The 19,460-nt window shown below is 36.6% G+C and overlaps 1 protein-coding gene and 1 long non-coding RNA gene across 2 annotated transcripts; both read right to left on the bottom strand.

Moving 5' to 3' along the window:
* Positions 1 to 329: 329 nt before the first annotated feature.
* Positions 330 to 17,935, bottom strand: LOC136705900 (alcohol dehydrogenase 1-like). Its single transcript, XM_066679719.1, has 9 exons — positions 17,884 to 17,935; positions 16,581 to 16,682; positions 14,623 to 14,764; positions 14,294 to 14,381; positions 6,371 to 6,590; positions 5,262 to 5,522; positions 5,023 to 5,155; positions 722 to 860; positions 330 to 631 (listed from the first exon to the last, which is right to left on the bottom strand). Exons 1-9 carry the CDS (start codon positions 17,899 to 17,901, stop codon positions 601 to 603), a joined length of 1,134 nt encoding a protein of 377 aa, XP_066535816.1. The 5' UTR covers positions 17,902 to 17,935; the 3' UTR covers positions 330 to 600.
* LOC136705901 (uncharacterized) lies at positions 7,119 to 14,284 on the bottom strand. The gene is made up of 4 exons (XR_010804098.1): positions 13,017 to 14,284; positions 11,797 to 11,848; positions 11,497 to 11,552; positions 7,119 to 8,490 (listed from the first exon to the last, which is right to left on the bottom strand). It is a non-coding gene; the product is annotated as an uncharacterized lncRNA (long non-coding RNA).
* Positions 17,936 to 19,460: the final 1,525 nt, after the last annotated feature.

Here is a 19,460-nt window from a genome sequence, read left to right as displayed (position 1 = left end):
TCAATAATGTATATAATAGAGGCAGTCTAGTACCGACTGGTTACAAAATAGATTTCTAGATATAAAAGGGGACAAAATAGCAGAGGAGGTACAGTTCATTGACATGGGTATGGCAGGATAAAGAGTTTATAGAAACAAATTCTGCAGACTGTTCTGGTCAAATAATTTTTGGCTATAAATTAACAGTTGGCTCCAGTATTGTGAGTGGATGTTATTCAAAATCTCTTGGAGTTGTGGTTAGAAGAGCTGCCTACATGAAGTGAAAACTAGCAGATGTTTCATATTTGCAACTTGGCAGGCAGCAAAGTCTGGTATTTCCTTAAGCTGTATTTTAGGTCTGAGGTGAATTTAGGGCCAGTTAAGTAACATCCCCATTCTCATAAATGTTTTATATATTCTCAAAGACATAAAGCAGTAGTTTGTTTGCGCTTGCAATTTTATTGCAGTAGGTATAGAATGCAACTTTTTTCGCAGTAGGTTTGAACCTCAAAAATATTGACTTGATTAGAGATCACCTTGGTAAAATATATAAAGAATGTGTCACAGAAGGTATGGCATAGAGTAATCAATCTCTGGTAGGAGTCTCGCTGCTGATTTCTCTCATTTGGACACATTCACAATAGTACGAATGCTGTAAAAGAGAAGGCATATTTTTACACTGCTACAAACCTTAACACATTATGCATTTAAAAAATACATATAGGACAATACATGCTCTTACCAGTTCCCAGTTTTCATCAGCTGAATGGCATCATTGACCTGATCCAGACTCACATTGTGCGTCACAAACTCATCCAACTTTATACGGCCAGCCATGTAGTCTAGGACTAAATTTGGGACAGAATCCTTACCCTTAAAGCCTGAAATATACAAAAAGACTTTTTTTTTCTTTCACAGCACCACAGTCTCCAGTAGTGGTAATAACATGAAAAGGCTTTGGTACCTTATATTCAGATGATGGTGGCACATGCCAAGTGAACATACAGGTACTGGTCATAAAATTAGAATATCATGAAAGTTGATTTATTTCAGGAATTCTATTCAAAAAGTGGAACTTGTATATTATGCTCATTCATTACACACAGACTAATATATTTCAGGTGTTTATTTCTTTGAATTTGATGATTATAAAAAACTAACGAAAACCCCAAAATTAGTATCTCAGAAAACTTAAATATTACTCAAGATCAATACAAAAAAAGGATTTTTAGAGCTGGCCAACAAAAGTTTGAGCATGTACAGCACTCAATACTTGGTTGGGGCTCCTTTTGCCTGAATTACTGCAGCAATGCAGCGTGGCATGGAGTCGATCAGTCTGTGGCACTGCTCAGGTGTAATGAGAGCCCAGGTTGCTCTGATAGTGGCCTTCAGCTCTTCTGCATTGTTGGGTCTAGCGTATTGCATCTTCCTCTTCACAAAACCCATACATTTACTATGGGGTTAAGGTCAGGTGAGTTTACTGGTCAATTAGGAACGGGGACACCATGGTCATTAAACCAGGTACTGGTTGCCAAGGTTCTGTTGGAAAATGAAATCTGCATCTCCATAAAGTTGGTCAGCAGCAGGAAGAATTAAGTGCTCTAAAACTTCCTGGTAGATGGCTGTGTTGACCTTGGACCTCAGAAAACAAAGTGGTCCATCACTAGCAGATGATATGGCACCCCAAACCATTACTGACTGGAATCTTTACACTGGACCTCAAGCAACGTGGATTCTGTGCCTCTCCTCTCTTCCTCCAGACTCTGGGACTTTGAATTCCAAAGGAAACGCAAAATTTACTTTCATCAGAGAACATAACTTTGGACCACTCAGCAGCAGTCCGGTCCTTTTTGTCTTTAGCCCATGCGAGACGCTTCTGACTCTGTCTCTTATTCAAGAGTGGCTTAGCAGTGACTCCAGCTGCAGTCCAGTCCTTGTGGATCTCCCCCACATTTTTGAAAGGATTTTGTTTCACAATCCTCTCCAGGGTGCCGTTATTGCTTGTAGACTTTTTTCTACCACATCTTTTCCTTCCCAATCCTCTCCAGGGTGCGGTTATTGCTTGTAGACTTTTTTCTACCACATCTTTTCCTTCCCTTCACCTCTCTATTAATGTGCTTGGACACAGAGCTCTGAACAGCCAGCCTTTATAGCACTGACATTGTGTCTTGACCTGCTTGTAGTGCTGGGCGATAAAGCGAGATATGTTTTGTGATTAACTTTCGCTCGATAACGATGATAAGCTTTTTTGTTATAGAGCTTGATAAACCTTAATTTCTATTCCTGGTTAGCACAACTACCTGCACGCTATCTGGCGCATATACTCATGCTATTACGTTAAATGAACAGGCGACCGCATGAATGCGAGAAGGTAAACAAAACTATACTAGGCTTAATTCATGTGCTTGTGTGTATGTATTAAATACATATACATTTATATTAAATATGTTATAGTCTCCTGTTCGCTTTGTGTATTTTGTCTGGGATGGCGACCCCCTGTCAGAACACAAGCACAGAAATTTTCCCTCGCACACAGGGAGAATCCGGTGGGTTTTTTATTCACTCAAAGTGTATTTTCCTTCCAGGAAATGTTTTCTGGTTTGCAAGAGCACTGTTCGTTGCCTGATGTGGTTTTCATCACACGAAATTATTTTCTCTGCTCGCAAATTTTAAATGGATTCCTATGCCATAGATCAGGCTGCTTCTCTTAAATAAAAACTCCCAAGGGTGAAATTTTTCCGCCTGGGAATGCTCCGGACCCTCCGTGTCCCTGAACTTGATAAGCGGTTAAAGGCAGTGAATGAATGAACGTGCGAAACTGAAAACGTTCTAGCTTTTCCACTGTTACAAGCACTGTTCTAAGCCTTCTAATGGGTTAAGTGCAATATGATTATAGTTCAGCACTTAGGAGTGATAATTTATTTATTTATTTATTTTTAACTCTTCTTAATCTTTTTACTCTTTCTTCTTCATTAAACGCTTGAGTTGTTAATGCCCTAAGAATGTTTTCATAACACAAGACAATAATATCATTACATTTATGTGGTAAGAAAATGTTGTTCCAGTGAAAATCTTTCCTTGTAAATCTAAGTAATGTGAACACTATATGTGCATATATATGTTGTATAGTAATGAGCATTTTGTGTATTCAGTCTATATTTTAAAAAGGATGTCCTTTGTCACAATGTGACAAAATGTTAATATCGCGATAAATATCGAGATTGATCAATATAGAAAACCTTATCGTTAAAACATTTTTGGCCATATCGCCCAGCCCTACCTGCTTGTATAAGGTGTCAATGGTCGCCTTTTGGACAACTGTCAGGTCTTCCCCATGATCGTGTAGCCTACAGAACTAGACTGAGAGACCATTTAAAAGGCCTTTGCAGGTGTTTTGAGTTAATTAGCTGATTAGAGTGTGGCACCAGGTGTTTTCAGTACTGAACCTTTTCACAATATTGTAATTTTCTGAGAAACTTAATATGGGGTTTTCATTAGTTGTCAGTTATAATCAAATTAAAAGCAAAAAAAACACTTGAAATATATCAGTCTGTGTGTAATGAATGCGTATAATATACAAGTTTCACTTTTTGAATGGAATTACGTGATGAAATTAAATAAAATTTTTCATATTCTAATTTTATGACCAGTACCTGTATACCGATGTTTTTAGAATAAACTTCCCCAAACACACACGTGCATTCTAAAAGTTCCTTACTATTCCTTTCCACATAAAAAAATGACAGTTACAAAGTGCTAAGTTGAGTTCTTTGACGTTTCAGTTAAACTTTAAAATCTGCCGTGATATTCACACAATCTAGCACCGGCATATTTGAGGTTTTCTTTACACCTTAAACAGTGAAGCAGTTACAGGTGCCTAGACAAAACTACTGCAACATTTAATGTGACACAATTAAAGCCCCTGGGAACCCGTTTTGAAATTGTGTTTTTGTATACAGTAATCCCTCATTTTATCCCTCATGACCACCCGTGAAAACCGAATTTCGGCAAAGTAGAGGAAAGATTTTTTTTATGTATTTAATGAGTATTTGGACTTTTAAAACCCTCCCTGTACTGTTAACATCCCACCCTTTGCATTAAACAGTCATTCTATAATGTTTTTCAGCTGGAACTACATGTGATATCCTACCAGTTTCTTTAATAGAGTAATTCCTAAGCTGTGATTTAGCGTCAGTAAATTTCATTCGGATGTGGACATGAAGCATACATGTACTGTACGTAAGAAATACTTGTAAATGATATATTTTGTCACCTACAGGCTTAGTCTAATACATACAAATAACAAAAAAAAAACTTTTGGCTTTTCATCTTTCAGTTTTCCTAGATTTTCCCTCAATATCCGCGATATAGCAGCCATAAGTCCCCTTGAAAAAACCCGCGAAGTAGCGAATCCGCAAAAGATAAACCGCAAAGTAGCGAGGGATTACTGTAATTCAAAACTGGAGTGTTATGTGAAATGTTCTGTTTAAATAAAAAACACAAAACAGAAATATTATCTCTCCTCCAAAATGACCAGTACTGTTCTCCTCTCAATGTAGAATGGGCAGCCTTAAAAGTGTGTAATGCTTATATCACTATTACCCTGACCAATCACAAGGCTACCATAACCACGCCCCCTCTCTGAGTCAAAGAGACTGATGAGCTAAACCTTAGGAACCATTAGTAAACGAGTTAGTTAGCTATTCAGCTATTCACTGGCTTGTACAGCAGAGTAGCAGCAGGGGAAAGCACCTATTTTAATTATATATATATATATAATATAACGTTTAATGCATATGTATAACGTTTCACATAATAATAAAAAAAAAATCTACAAAAAAAATAAATTAATTCTAAATTTCAAAATGGGTTCCGAGGGGTTTTAACGCTGCAAGTTGGAGAATAAACAGCTATGTTTGCTGCTTTTTTTTCCAATCCAATTTAAGTGCTACAGTTGTTACAGAATGGCTCACAGAGTTCAGGTCGAGGGCCCCTTATCAAAATTTGGCATAGGGCCCAGGAATGTCTCTGCAGACATTTTACCTCCAAACAGGGTCCCTTTCCAGGTCTTTCCAGCAATTAGCTGAATGGGCCGAGCAGAAAAGTCATGAAGATCCGTCCAGCCAACGAGCACACTTACACCCCAACCCTTGGTACATGACTCTAGTGCACTCCTCTATAGAGACATACAAGCAAAGTTCACACACACAAGCCTTTTTATGTTGTTGTTGCAAAAATCACCCAAAAACATAAACACTCAAACACTAATTAATAGAATTTACCATAACAGCCACATTGCCCACACACTCCAGTGCATAGTCCACCCCTCCGTTGGTCATTTCTATCAGAACTTCACTGATCGGCTTGTTGTGTGCTTTAGGGTTCACAAAATCAGTTGCACCAAAGACTTTTGCCTTTTCAAACTTCTGCTCATTGATATCCACAGCAATGATCCTGGATGCTCCAGCATTTTTGCAGCCCATGACTGCAGCTAGCCCCACTGCACCAAGCCCAAACACAGCACACACTGATCCTGGCTCCACCTGTGCACATGTAAGAGTTTAGAAATATATTATTGCATCATTATCCTAAGTGTAGCAGTGGAAAGGGCGTTGATTTTGATGTAAGAATCAGTTCTTATAGTGTTCAGTTATTATAAAATCATTGATTTTTTTCCTCCAAAGTACAATTCTCAAAAGGTGTTCAAGTGTAAGAACGTGAAAAAGGATCTGTTTAATTCTATAATTTAAAAATGTATTGTTTAAACAATCAAATGTTTGTGAAATTTGAATTGTATTTGTAGTGAAACAAGGGTGTGGTGAACCAATTCCTAAAGTCTTACGGTTTAATCAAATTGTTGTAAGGTCAGATGTTTCATTGTAAGGTCAACATTAAAGCTGGAGTAGGTGATATGTATGAACAAGTAAGTTTAAGCAAGATTTTGAAAGATATCCAACCAAAAAAGACCCACTGCAGTTACACACGGGTGATGTAGTAGACAGGCAAATAAGCCATCCAGTCATTGGTCAAATTCAAATGATTGGATAGATTTTTAATAGTCTATATTAAAAGGATTAGGATTTAGAATTTTTTTTTGTCATTAGAGCATTTAATTTACTGATTGCTTTTGGGATCTAAAGAGTATTTAAAGAAATATAAACTTTAAGAAAAATAACCAAGTCTCCAGCATTACCGTTGAGGTCTGTGTTCCTGGACACTAATCAGACCTAATCATGGATAAAACTGGAAAGACAAAAATTCCCAAACAATCCAAATTTGCTGATCTGAGTCAGGAAACCAGCCCACAGATATTTTCTCACTACATCAGGATAAACAACTATTTCATACATAGTAAATGTTTTCGATGTAGTACCTGCAGCAGTGCACGTACCTTGGCAGTGTTGATTGCAGCTCCGTATCCAGTGGAGATGCCACAACCAAGCAGACAAACACGGTTAAGTGGGGCATCGTCATGGATCTTGGCCACAGCAATCTGATTCAGGACAGTGTATTCAGAAAATGTGCTGGTGCCCATGAACTGAAGGATTGGCTGACCACGACATGTGAAGCGTGTATTCTGAGATGACATTTGAGCATATCGATCACCAGTCCTGAAAATGTAAATGCACTTTACCAACTTCAAATTACACATTTCACTTTGCAAACACTTGACAGATTTATCCCATACCAGTGGCTTACCCCTAGTTTAGAAAAAAAAGTAATATCTTTATCTAACTTTAAAAAAAAGTAAGTGGTTGCATTGGACCTTTTGAGTTGAGTCAACTTCAAGGCCTTAAGTAGAATGAAATCAGTAATATCACTTAAAATGAACTCAATAGTCAAAGCTGAATTACTAACATTACTGATATATTTTAGTTAGGTAAACATTTTTTTGGTAAAGGTAACAATTAAAATGAGTACAGATTACTTGTAGCAATCTATGTAGAAGTTTGAGTAACTTAATTTTCTTAGCAAAATTAAACTATTCACGTGTATAAACTCCAATCTGGTAAATAAATTATGCTGCATCCATGTCTGTATAACTCCGTGTGTGTGTATATAGTATATATACACACACACACACACCATTCACTATTTCAAATTAAGAACAAGATACACATTTAACATTATAGCAATTATTTAATGTTTAACAAACAGTTTCACGTCTAACAATAACTGGAAGAGGCAATAAATATTAAGGGTATTCATCAATAAAAACAAATCAAAAACTGTCAATGACACAGGTGTATGTTAGGCCCAAAATATCCAAATCTACAATGTTCTGCTAAAGGTAAACATCAGACACAATATCGCATCAACCCTGAAATTGCAGTATGTAAAAAAAATTGCATCAAATGTTTTTTTTTTTCTTACTATATTTTTAGCCCCATTAAAAAAAACAACTTAATTTTAAAGAACCCCTGAATTGTGCACAGTATTGTTGTCTCTTTACCTCATTAGGTAATGACTGGTCCAGAACACAGTCCAAAGTCCATTTTCATTTAAATTACATTAGAAAGAACCCAAAAAGAAAACGTTATTTGTAATCCTGTTACATGAGTAACTTACCAAAAGACAACTCATAACACAACAAACGGAAAACAGTCAACTGTCATGGCAGTTTAAGGGTCTCAAGGTGTGAGAACTTGTATTTTTTTCCAATTATGTCAGAAAGGAGTGAGAAGTAATCTAAGACAACTTGGTGAGGAAATTTGTGTATTTAGAGGATGGTTTAGGGTGCATGTGATCCATTCCAACAAGTTTTGGTGGATACTTAGTTTGCTTCTGCAATTTCCTACTTTATATATACTTCAGGCTCTGTTGCCATCCATAGAGACCACTGAAAGAGCCTGGTTTCTTCAAACATGGGTGCTGTTTTATGAGAGCCTCTGCAACTGCACACCGCTGTGCATCATTTAGGCAGGGAGTGTAAGAAAAGATGACCTCAGCTAAACACTCCAGAATGTTGCACTTGACAACAGGGTGTTAACCTCTCTTTGAACAAAGGGGAACCATCTCCGAGGTAATTTTCATACACTTTTGGAAGCACTACTTCAATGTTGTATGAAAACTTTGGAATAGGAATGTCAGTAGGCCATGGCTTATGTATTTCAGGATTACAGGAACTGAGTTCTATAGTGTCATCAGATTCTGCAGATATGGTTTCACTTGATGTTTGAGACAGAGGCATTTTCTGACAATGATCTGGAGACAGAGCAATCTGCTGTTGAGGGCTCAGTAAAGTCTTCATTTGTTAAAATTACTGCAGATTGTGCATACACTATCTTCAGTGTGTCTTTATCTTTTAGGTCATTTTTCAGCTTAATGTAATGAAGTCATCCAAATCTGGGTCTTTGTGGTGAAGGCTTATGCCCACTGAGGTCCCAAATGCTTTCTTTACTGCTGCTTCCAACTCTTGCACTGTACATGGGATTCCAGGAAGACAAAGTTTCTTTATTTCATGATCCAAGATGACTCTAAACTTTACAGCTGCATCCAATTTAATGTATCCTTAAAAAGATGAGAAAACAATGTTATTTAGTTATTTTTGCACTGAGTCATGCATGGTTTAGTGTTCTGTTCTTTGTGTGTGTGAAATTGTATTCAGTTTTGAGGAAGAGAGAGAATTGAACAACTAAGAAGAGAATTGAAAGATGATGCACATCAATATCATTTGAATTAGTACACCAAACATTTACCTACTATTTCAGTAAGATATGGTGCTTCAAGCACGACTATGTGCCTTCCTGCAACATTGTAGTCTTGACAGTGGGCATACATCTGTGAGATCCTTCTGTTCTACAAAAACTACAAACTCTGCACTCTCCTGCTCAAATCCTCAAATGTGTTCAACATACCAGGAAATGAATACTTTAGCAATAAAATTAACCTTGTCTCTCAGAATTACTGTCTGAAGAATTTCAACAAATCTGGGCATCCTGCAGTATGTTGTGGCATGGTGCTGGGAAGATGTACACTGTTCTGACCTGGAGAGACTCTTCTTATTGTTTTTGTTCATTTGAATGCAAACCCACTACAGGCACTAGGGATACTCTGGCAGCATTGGAAGTAGGAACTTTTGTAGTTGCATGCAAGTGGTGTGCAATCATCAACTGATGCTTGGCTGCAAGTGAAAATGTTACATTTCTGAAATTTCCTGTATGCCTAACAAATTGTTTGAAATAACGATATTTTGAATCCAAACACTTTAATGAGGGCTGGATAGTGCTCCAGGAAGTGGTGTTTAGGGATCAACTTCACCCGAGGAAATACTTCCAGTAGCCTGAGTCACTGCTCATAAATCTTTGTGTCATATGATATGACATACTTGCTCCAGTATGGATTGGAACTACCACAAGTTCAACTATGTCTTTAAGACACATGATTACAGTCCATCCTGGATCATTCAATGGTATATTGTGTCCTATCATTAGTGGGAGCAACCTAATGAGGGTCCAGTTTTCATGGGCATTTCCTCCAATAGTTTTTCATGTGGAGAATGTGATGGGAATGGCCTGTGGACAGTCTGTCTTATCTCCCCACAAGTACGAAAACGATTTGATTGTGTTGTTAAGCTCTTCAAGTGTGACATTTTTGGGCAATGCAATCACTAAAGCACAGTGCCAATTCCATGGGATTAATCCCCTCAAAATGTCATGTAAAATCTCAGGTGTATAGCCTTCAACCATGTGAAAATGTTTCAGTTTCTCTGTCAGTGGGCAAAGCAATGATTTAGTGCAGGGTTTTCTTGTAGAGTCTGAACTTGAACAGAATAATCCTCTTTCGTTCGCATGCGGAAAGCACCTAATCTCACTTCCTTTTCTTGAAATTCAGAGCGCTCCTCTAGACAGAATCTACATATGTATGGTCTTAAGAAATTTTCAACAAGGCCAGCAATATAATGTGCACCAAGATTGTCAGCAACTACACAAAAAGTCCCTTTGATAGGTTTCCCAAGGACAGGAATCAAAGTACCAACTTGTTCCGGTTTAGCTAAGTCATCTAAGAGTTGCTTAAGAACCTCTGTGTAGCCAAATATTTTAATAATCTTTTGAATTGTATTTTTCATTCTTGTAACAGTTTTTTATTTTCATTGTTTTATTCATTTTATTATTTTTATTGGGGGGAGGGGATACCTAATTATATGTCTATGCGCTGCACTTTGACCCAAACAATTTCCCATTTCTGGGATAATAAAGTATACTTTAACTTTAATGTCATTAGCTTTGAACAAAAGTGCATGGGATATTTCCTAATATCCAGTATAAAGACGTTATCTTATGTTTTTTTTCTAGATGTTCGTAAGGGATTACATACCTCAAAATCATCCACATATAGGAATATGGAGATTCTAAGGTCTTCAGAATAAAAATTCTACGGTCTTCACTCTCTCTATAAATGGCACCATCACAGAATGATCTGCACTGTGTGGGAATAATTGTGCATCCATCATCTGTGAGAAACATTTCCCTGATATCATTTCTTAAAATTTGTTTCAAGGATTCAAAAATTGGAAGATAATGAAAACTCTCCTTTCATTTGGATCAAGAACATATTCCACTAGCTCCACAACATCAAACCTTTGTATGAAATACTGTCTTCTCTTAAAAGATGATGAGAAATGTCTTATCAAAGGTCTTATCAGTCATATCAATCAAATATCAACAGTCATACTTATATGGCTGGAGTTTAATTTCTCAACTAAAGATGTGACAATAGTGTAATCAAGAGTAATCAAAGATTATTCTTTTTTAGGTGTGATTCAATAGTGTCTCTGAAAATTGGCATGGATGCTGATGACAAACTGTAGCTTATCTACTACACCTTTTGGAAACATTATGCACACTTTCCAGTTTAAACAGGAAGGAAACAATTAAGTGCCTGTCATCCTCTTCCAAAGAATATGCATCTGAGCTTGTTCCTTCCACACTATCATCATCAATATTCTCATCTTGAGCAGCTTCAGAGTTATCAGGTTCAACAGTTGGTTCATCATTTTGCAGAAGAACAGTTCCTTTAAAATCACTAACTGTATGTGGTGTGTGCTTTCTGTTTTTGTGTGCTTTAAATGTTCCATAAATATTGGTTTGAAAATTGCATCCTTTAAACATATATTCAACATTACTCTCATTAAAAGTCAAAAGTCTCATTACTTTTAAGGTGATGGCCAACATGTTCAAAATATTCTCTCTCTGTTCGAAACCCTGGTGTCCCACACTCCAGGCATTTATTAGCCTCAGGTCTTTGTGACTGACTTTCCACATGGCATCGAGACAAATGCATATGCAGACTACTCCAAGTTTTGAAGGAGCATGGGCATTCCAAGTACATACAGGGTAATGAAGGATTATAGCCAAAGGTTCCATGATGCAGTCTATAATGTTCCAAAATATCACTTCTGGTAGGTAATACTTCAATTAATCTTTTGCATGGCCAACTCATTTGAAATTGTTTAAAATGGGAAGGCACACCATTTCTCTTATGAATAATCAGGATGAGCCTGATAGACAAACTCACCAGGTTGATTCCAAGATTAATATCCCAGAATGAACTGAACTCCTCTAAATGCCAGTCTTGAATGTAATGTTTTGATGTCATATATTCACACACACACACACACAAAAAAAAAAGAGAGAAAAGTTGTTATAATTTGGATTATGATGGGGTAAAAAGTTGTCCTGAACACTGTTCTGACCTAGAGACTGAGCAGCATTCATCATCCTTTACCAGTACTCATTTATTTCCTATTCTTAAACATTACATGTAGCAGTGTCCTCGTCAATACTAAGAGCTTAATCAATCTCAGGTTCCTCCTACCTGTATCTGTAGTTTGATGAGTCTAGACTGAAAGTAAAATGCTCTTGTGTATCTAAATACAAGAAAAAAAACATAATAGTGTAAGGTTAAAGAGCATCAGTAGTTGCTTATCTAATAACTTTAAATAGTTTCGCGGGATTTTCAACTAAACAATGTGTCATTAGTGCAGTATACAGCATTAAAAAAAGAATGGATAAATTCTCTAAAATCATGTAGACTAAACATACACCTCTGTGGTTAAAGCTATGCATTCTGTTTTAGTAATTTAACAGGTGCCATTGATTACAAATATTTATATGACAGTCCAAGGGGTTGCTGTACCTGTAGTATCCCACCCATGTATGTCCCATTTTGGAGCATTCAATAATCACTTCATTTATGATGCAAAAAATAATATGGCAACAATAAAATTGACAACCAAATTACTCCATTACTTGGTGACGCGTTTTTCTCTCGCTCATTAAGAATGTTTGGACTTTATCGCTCACTGGACACTTGACAACAGCGTGATGGCAGCATCACGAACAAAATCTTTAAGTGTGGGAGCTAAACTCAGAAAAGCCCTTAGTTGTGCTATTTGTAAATCTGACCTTAGCTGTCATCACTAGGTGAAAATTAATGCGAGATACGTTCCGTCCCAAACAGCACGTTAGCTCACTAAATAGCGTATAGAAATAGCTCATATACCATTAGAAGAGCACTCATTAGTGTAGTGTGTTAAGGACCAAAGTCTGCTGTTTGGGACACTGCGCTAGTTGTGCTAGCGAACTAGTTATTGCTAGCTAATATTAAAGCTCTATTTCGACATATAAATACTTCTCTGGAGTCTTTAATGGAGTTGTAACTGAGAAGCAAGTAATTGTTATTCGCAGCGACCCTGTTCACTTTCCAGATAACGCTTATCTAGCTACCAGGAAAAAAAGTTCTATGTAAAGGTAGAGAGTAAAGCCATCCACAAATTTTACAAGACTTGGAACAACAGAAAAAACACCCTTCCAAGGAAAAATGTGTCTAGATGACAGCATCTCTGATTCCAATGGATTTTGGGTCACAGAAAGTTAACTTTAACCTATTGCTGCAATAAAAATAAGCACAATGACACCCTACAAATTACTAATCTACAATACAATTTTAATAATTCCCGCTGTCGAAAGGTCCTATAAAGTTCTCAGCTCAGCGCGACTTTACATCAAACTATGGGGCTAAAATTGCTCACTTACCGTGATATCCAGGATCCATAAAATCCCCAGCGCAAGCCAAGAAAGATGCCCGGGAAAAGTTAACGGTCAGCCCCAGTGCCGACAGACACGTTGAAGCGCAAAGCATCAGGGGAAGTGGATAACGTCAACTCATTTTTTATTCAATTTCATTAACAGTCACACATACTTTCATTAACTGAGTAGGTTAACTCAATTTAACAAAATTTTATGTACACAACAATCACATTGACATATCTACTCGAATAAATTGTGATGGTTTTATTTAAAATGTACTTTTGTAGATACTCACACATTTTGAATAAAGGGAAATAATACTGATATTTTTTAGGATAAAACAATTAAAATGATGGTATCCTCATATTTAGTACTTTTAGTTAGGGAACATAATTGAATTTTATTCTATTGTAATTCATCCTCATCATCTTCTTTACTGCTTAATCCATTTCAGGGGCATGGTTCTATTATAATTGGAGATTTTAAAATTGTGTTGATTTCATGTGGCCCATTTCGTCGGCAGGGTTTATGTTGTTTTATTTTACACTGTCCTGTAATGAAATCATACAAATATTTCACTCTCCTTCTGGAGAAGTGAATATAATTTTACATCTTGGGCACAAAACTGGACTCTAAAACCACACTGTACATTTAGTGACCAATAATGTACTTCTACCTTACCTTTTTTCTGAGAGTGTATGTTTAGTGTATATGTCCTTTATATTTAAGTCTACTTCTTTAGTTTGCATGGGAGCTACAAGGCTAATAGGGCTAAGGATCATGAAAACTTACTATCATTAAATTAACCTTGTGAAAAGAGAATATTAATAAGTAATTTTAAACAGACATGCTTAGGTTTACGTTTATTTAGGAAAATGAAAAAAAAAAACTATAAACCTAGAGAAACAGAAGCAGCAGCCATTTTGAATATTTATGTATCAAACTGTCAAAATATCTGATCCTACTGTTTGTGGATTTGTGATGTTTATCAATAGAAAGATGTCATACACAGAAAGAAGTAATTTTGAGGTCAGTTCTATCTGGTAAGTATAAAATACACTAGCCTCAGTTTTCAGTGCAAAGCAAAAAAAAAAACAGTGTTTTTTAATGTTTGACATGATTTACTTATTCACTTCTTAAGTTTTAGTTTACATCAATAAAATGACTCTTATTGTCTTTACTCATGTCTCATGTCTTACAAAGTCATTAGCTTTTTGAATCTTCATTTTTTATTATTTATTTATTTGTTTGTTGCTGTTTACATGTTTATGTATGTTTCTTACCAGCTTTTCTCACACAAGTTAGTCTTAGGACTCTTACAGAATTTGCATTCTTTGCACTGAGAGATGAAGAGGGGGATGACCTTATCACCTGCAAAGCATTAACACACATAAAACCACATTGAGGGGCCATATGTACTGCTTATATGCTGTCCTTTAATGGGTTAAGAGACTTAATAATGATTCTCCTAAAATTTATTAGTAATTCCCACATTCCTTAAGCTGTAGATGTATCCTTTGTTTTCCAAGGTATATTCTTGTCTAGGAGAAACTACAGAGATTTTGAAGCTGGAGTAGGTGATTTGCTTAAAAACAATTATGAGTGTTCTGACCTGGTTTAAAGTCAGTGACTCCAGGTCCAACACTTTCCACAATGCCAGCCCCTTCATGGCCCAGGACAGCAGGGAAGCCCTCCTTGTGCTTCCCCTCAAGCAGATGGTACAGGTCTGAGTGGCACACACCTGTAGCAATCACCTAAAGCACACAGGATACTCAACATGAAAAGATCACTCCTTGTTCAAAGATAAAATTGAATAACTCTGAAGCAGAGGTGAGAGAAACTGCTTAAATCTGTACTCAAGCAGAAAACATGGGTTAGGATGTACAGGTGCTGATCATAAAATTAGAATATCATGATAAAGTTGATTTATTTCAGTAATTCCATTCAAAAAGTGAAACTTGTATATTATACTCAATATAACTCTGATCATCAAAATAAAATTTGAGCATTTAAATCATAACAGCCATTGTGGAATAGGTCCATTACATTAGCACACGGGATTCTGAACAGGAGCTCAAGCACTCATATAAAAATATTTTAAAAATAAACAGAAATAAATGCTCATTTATTCTGTTTCATCCTGAGTAAACACATACATCACTGTGCATGTACCTCAGATCAGTATCTACGAGAGACAAACAGGTTTGTTTTCACAGTAAACTACCTCAATCTCTACATTGATATCGTCGGACTTTGCAGGTATTTCAGCGTTTTAAAACAGTAAATCACAGAGAGTATTCATGTTTATGTAAAATCCCCACTGTGTCTCTCCACTGCTGAGCTGCAACGTGGAGTACGCATGCGCAGTCCAAAATCCCTTGGACACTGAGTTGTCATTTAAAAATTCATTAACCAATGGGAAGGTACCCCTAAGAAAACCCGCCCACGCGAGAGATTTGTGCCAAAACTGCTCGCAAAACTCAGGGAATGGGCGCACAGAACTGAGAGTGCTCTCGCACAAAACTCAGAGGGCACGGGCAGAACTCGAAGCACTCGCGCACAAAACTGAGAGAGCACTCGCAGAACTCAGAGCTCACGCGCAAACGTCAGAGCTGGATATTTTTTGCAAGATAAGTTTTATGTTTGAGATTATTTTTTTTTTTGTGCGATTCTTTTTGGCACAAATCTGATTCCATAGAAGGCACCCCTGAGAAAACCCGACCACGTGAGAGGTTTGTGCCAAAAATGCCCGCAAGACTCAGGGATCAAACGCCAATAACTCGGGAGTGCTCGCGCATGTAACTCGTGCAGCTCGCATACAACTCAGAGAACTCGCGATCAAAACAGAGAGCACGCGCAGAACTCAGAGCTCACGCTCAAAAGTCATGAAGCACAAACGTCAGAGCTGGATATTTTGTTTCTCATGTTATAAGTTTTATAATTGAGATGAATGTTTTTGTGCGATTCTTTTTTTGCACAAATCTGATTCCATACAGTTACAAGTGCTTGGACAAAACTACTGCACCATTTAATATGACACAATTAAAGCTACAAGCTGGAGAATATTTTTTATTTCTATTTCACCTTAAGTACTGTATTTGTTACAGAATTGCTCACAGAGTTCAGGTAGGAGGTGCCCTTACTGGCTCTGAGCATAGTGAATTTTTGTAGTGAAGTTTGTTCATTTTAGTGCCTATTTCGTTTTCTACTCTAGTTTGTGTTCTATACTTGTCAGTGTTGTGAACTATTGTGAGGCAGTACAGACCCTTTCACAGAGATGATGAAATTAAATCCAAGAAAGAAATTAGTTAATAAATGTTAATCTCTAAAACATAAATGAGCAAAAAGTAAACGTATTCACTTACATATTTCTATGCATGAACACACAATATTAATCACCAATGTATACTGATAAGTACATAAGTAAATGTGACAGGTTAGTGGAGTATAAATGTGGCTTTTTATTATTTATAATAAATGAAAAAACTCTTTTTTGCTAATTTTTTCAAAGGTTTGACATTTTGCCATAACTGCAAAGAAGAAAAAAATAGTCTGAATACAATGGTTAACCTTGATTCGTATTTCATGATCTTGAGGTGGGGCCACTTCGATTTCTTCTATCACCAGCGGCTCATCAGCCTTCCAGGCAACAGCAGCCTTGCATTTAATCACCTAAAACAAACATACACATACACACACACAGTCTGAGATTCTGTACATGAACAGAGGCTGTGTTCTGTGTGCAGTGCTGAATAGTTGTGATTTGTGCAGAAGCCCTGATCTCTAGCTGCACATGGAGCTATTCCAGGCATCTGTTTTTTGCAAGTTGAGCAATGTTTGTCTTAAGCACACAGATTGAATTCTTTATGTAACCCCAAAAATTCTAGATCATTTAGTGTAAGTGTTTCCATATTTTGTATGAGATGGAAGTATTGATTTTATTATGAGGCTCATATCAGATATTCAAATAGTGAAAAATGAGGTTGACTTCTATATCAACATTTTTGTTACCTCAGCACATTCCAAAGCTTACTACTTTGATGTTAAGCAGGAGTATCTTATTTAAAGCATAAAGGCATGCTTCAAGACATGGCATAACTTGCAATATTTATGACCTGTTCTAAAACCTGACTGTTTAAAAGGAGTCCCACCAGATTTTTTTTTCTGTGAAATGGCTCACTTTAGAGAATCCTACTGTTCTGTACACTGGAACAGAGAGGGACCAGAATATACAAATTCTAAATCCAAATAAAGCCTTTCATATTCGTTATCTAAAATTATAACAAAACTTATGTTTCTTACATGCCTTAATCTTTTTCTGCATTCATGACCTTTCATTGAATAGCCTTCTGTCATTGAAAAGACAATTTATTTAAGAGTTTAAAGCTTTGGACATCTGGTTTCTGTCAGCAACTATGTAAAGGATTCTGACTCTGTAGAAATTAGCATTTCACATCTGTTCATTTTAACAATTAAATTATGCAGAAATATAGAAAAATCTGCATGTGCACTATAACTCTCAAATCTGCTGCTACTGGTGCATCTAATGTAATTGTAACCTCATGACACACTAGGGTTTATTTGCCAGCTTGGGCAGTGAAACTATGCTACAACAAAAAGAGTCCTTGAGCAAGACTCCTAATGTTGCATTTGCCTCCCTCTGTAACAGAGAGGATTTGGATAATCTGTGGAGAAACTGTAGTTCACCATAGTTGACTTACTTTTCTTTTCAAGTAATTGCATTGAATAATTTTGCATGGTCAATTTGAATGTGTGTCCATCGTTGTTGCACTTGACTTGATGAACACATACTGAGAAAGAAAACATATTTCACATTACAGGAAAGGGAGAATAAGAGGTAAAAGACACATACCTTCCCTGCAGTAGCCATGTCTTCGTGCTGTCACAAAGAGAGAGAGAATAAAACACTTGGCAATCATTTATATACTGAAGTCTCTATGAGGAAAAAAAATCTCTCTCCACCTCTCTCTCTTTAGGGAGGAGCTGTAGTCTAGTAAACAGATTCAGAAGAAAAGTCTCACTGTTCAAACACTGTATATATGCATTATTCCTTTTAAATTTACTGAGTAGATTATGTAAGAGCATGATAAATGCCAGGTTGCAGTTTATTTGGAGTGGATGCAAACTATCAAACAAAGTTATCAACAGGATTGTATTGTCAGTCAAAAACTACACTAGTAAGGTTAAATACCGATGATGAATATTTAGTTCTGGATGACAGGCACTACCCCAACTCATCCCAAAGGTACAAGAGCCGACTTCATACAACACATCTCTTGTACTGCACAGCCCTGTATAGATCCCTCTTGCTCTAGTTGCGTGGAAACTTTAGGCTTTGGCTGGAGCCTTGCCACATTCTTCATTCTACATTAAATCAAACAGATTTTTTTGCAGTGTGATAAGCTGCAGCTTGTATTCTGCATGGCTTGCTTTTGAATTTTCTTTGTCCTTGGTTCAAGGCTATTCAACTTTGGATCTGTGAGATACACCATTTGAACTGAACTCTTTCTTTTACTGATTTTTCCATGACATCTGTAGATCTGTATCAACACAACAGCCAGGAGTGGTGTGGTTTTACTGTAATTATTTTACTATATGAGCTTGCTATTATGCAGGGTTATATAACCACTAGCACTTTAAACTTGGTTGTACTTTTAAAACAAATTAAGTATGAATATGTATAATGAGTTGTAGCTAATAAATGAACTGAATAGTTTAAAATACTTTTTCTGTCAAACTTATTTTGCACACATTCTGTCTTGCAGAATACTTCTAGTTCTGTAATATTAGTGGGGAATACTGCAAGTTCAGGAGAAACTAAATCTTTATTACAATAAAAGCTGAAGTATGTGAGTCTGACTGAAATTTGAAAGTTCCATGTTCAATATAAATTAGTTTTCCAATTTCAGTGACTGAGGTCTTTTTGTTTAGGATGTAACTTCATCAGAAAATAAACCAATGTCAGTGAAGTTAAATCAGAATGCTACACCCGATATGCAGATGGGGTTTTGTTAGCAGCCGTCTCTTGGTTTACAGTGGTTCTAAATGGCTTATTCCCGAATTGATTCTGATTGTTAATGTACTGTAAAGAACTCATAGCCCCACAGCAGGAGCAGTAAAGGCATTTACTAAACTTGTCTTTATTATGATAAAGACAACAAAATGTCCTCTGGTTTGTGCCTTTTTATTATGACGATGGCGCTATCCCCTTTATTGCTGGGAATCCAGTCTTCCATCTTCCTGTGTAATGTTCCCTGTGACACTGGCTTGTCAGACAACAAAACAACAATAGTGCCACACAATTATAGACACAAGGCATAAACTCAGAAGGGAATTCATTTTTATAGTAGTAGTATAGCATATTACTAATTTGTATTAAGGATTAATTTAGTTAAATGTTAACTAACTAGTTATTTAAGTTTTCTTTAA

The sequence above is a fragment of the Hoplias malabaricus genome, chromosome 8, assembly GCF_029633855.1.
Source record: "Hoplias malabaricus isolate fHopMal1 chromosome 8, fHopMal1.hap1, whole genome shotgun sequence".
Classification (NCBI taxonomy): domain Eukaryota; kingdom Metazoa; phylum Chordata; class Actinopteri; order Characiformes; family Erythrinidae; genus Hoplias; species Hoplias malabaricus.
Note: the sequence above shows the minus strand (reverse complement) of the source record. Positions and strands in the feature narration are given on the sequence as shown.

What these genes read in the sequence shown, in the direction of transcription:
- LOC136705900 (XM_066679719.1), bottom strand. An exon ending in AGTCACTGACTTTAAACCAG is followed by an intron (nt 14,382 to 14,622) that starts GTCAGAACACTC and finishes AATGCTTTGCAG; the next exon opens with GTGATAAGGTCATCCCCCTC. An exon ending in AACTTGTGTGAGAAAAGCTG is followed by an intron (nt 6,591 to 14,293) that starts GTAAGAAACATA and finishes TTACATTTTCAG; the next exon opens with GACTGGTGATCGATATGCTC.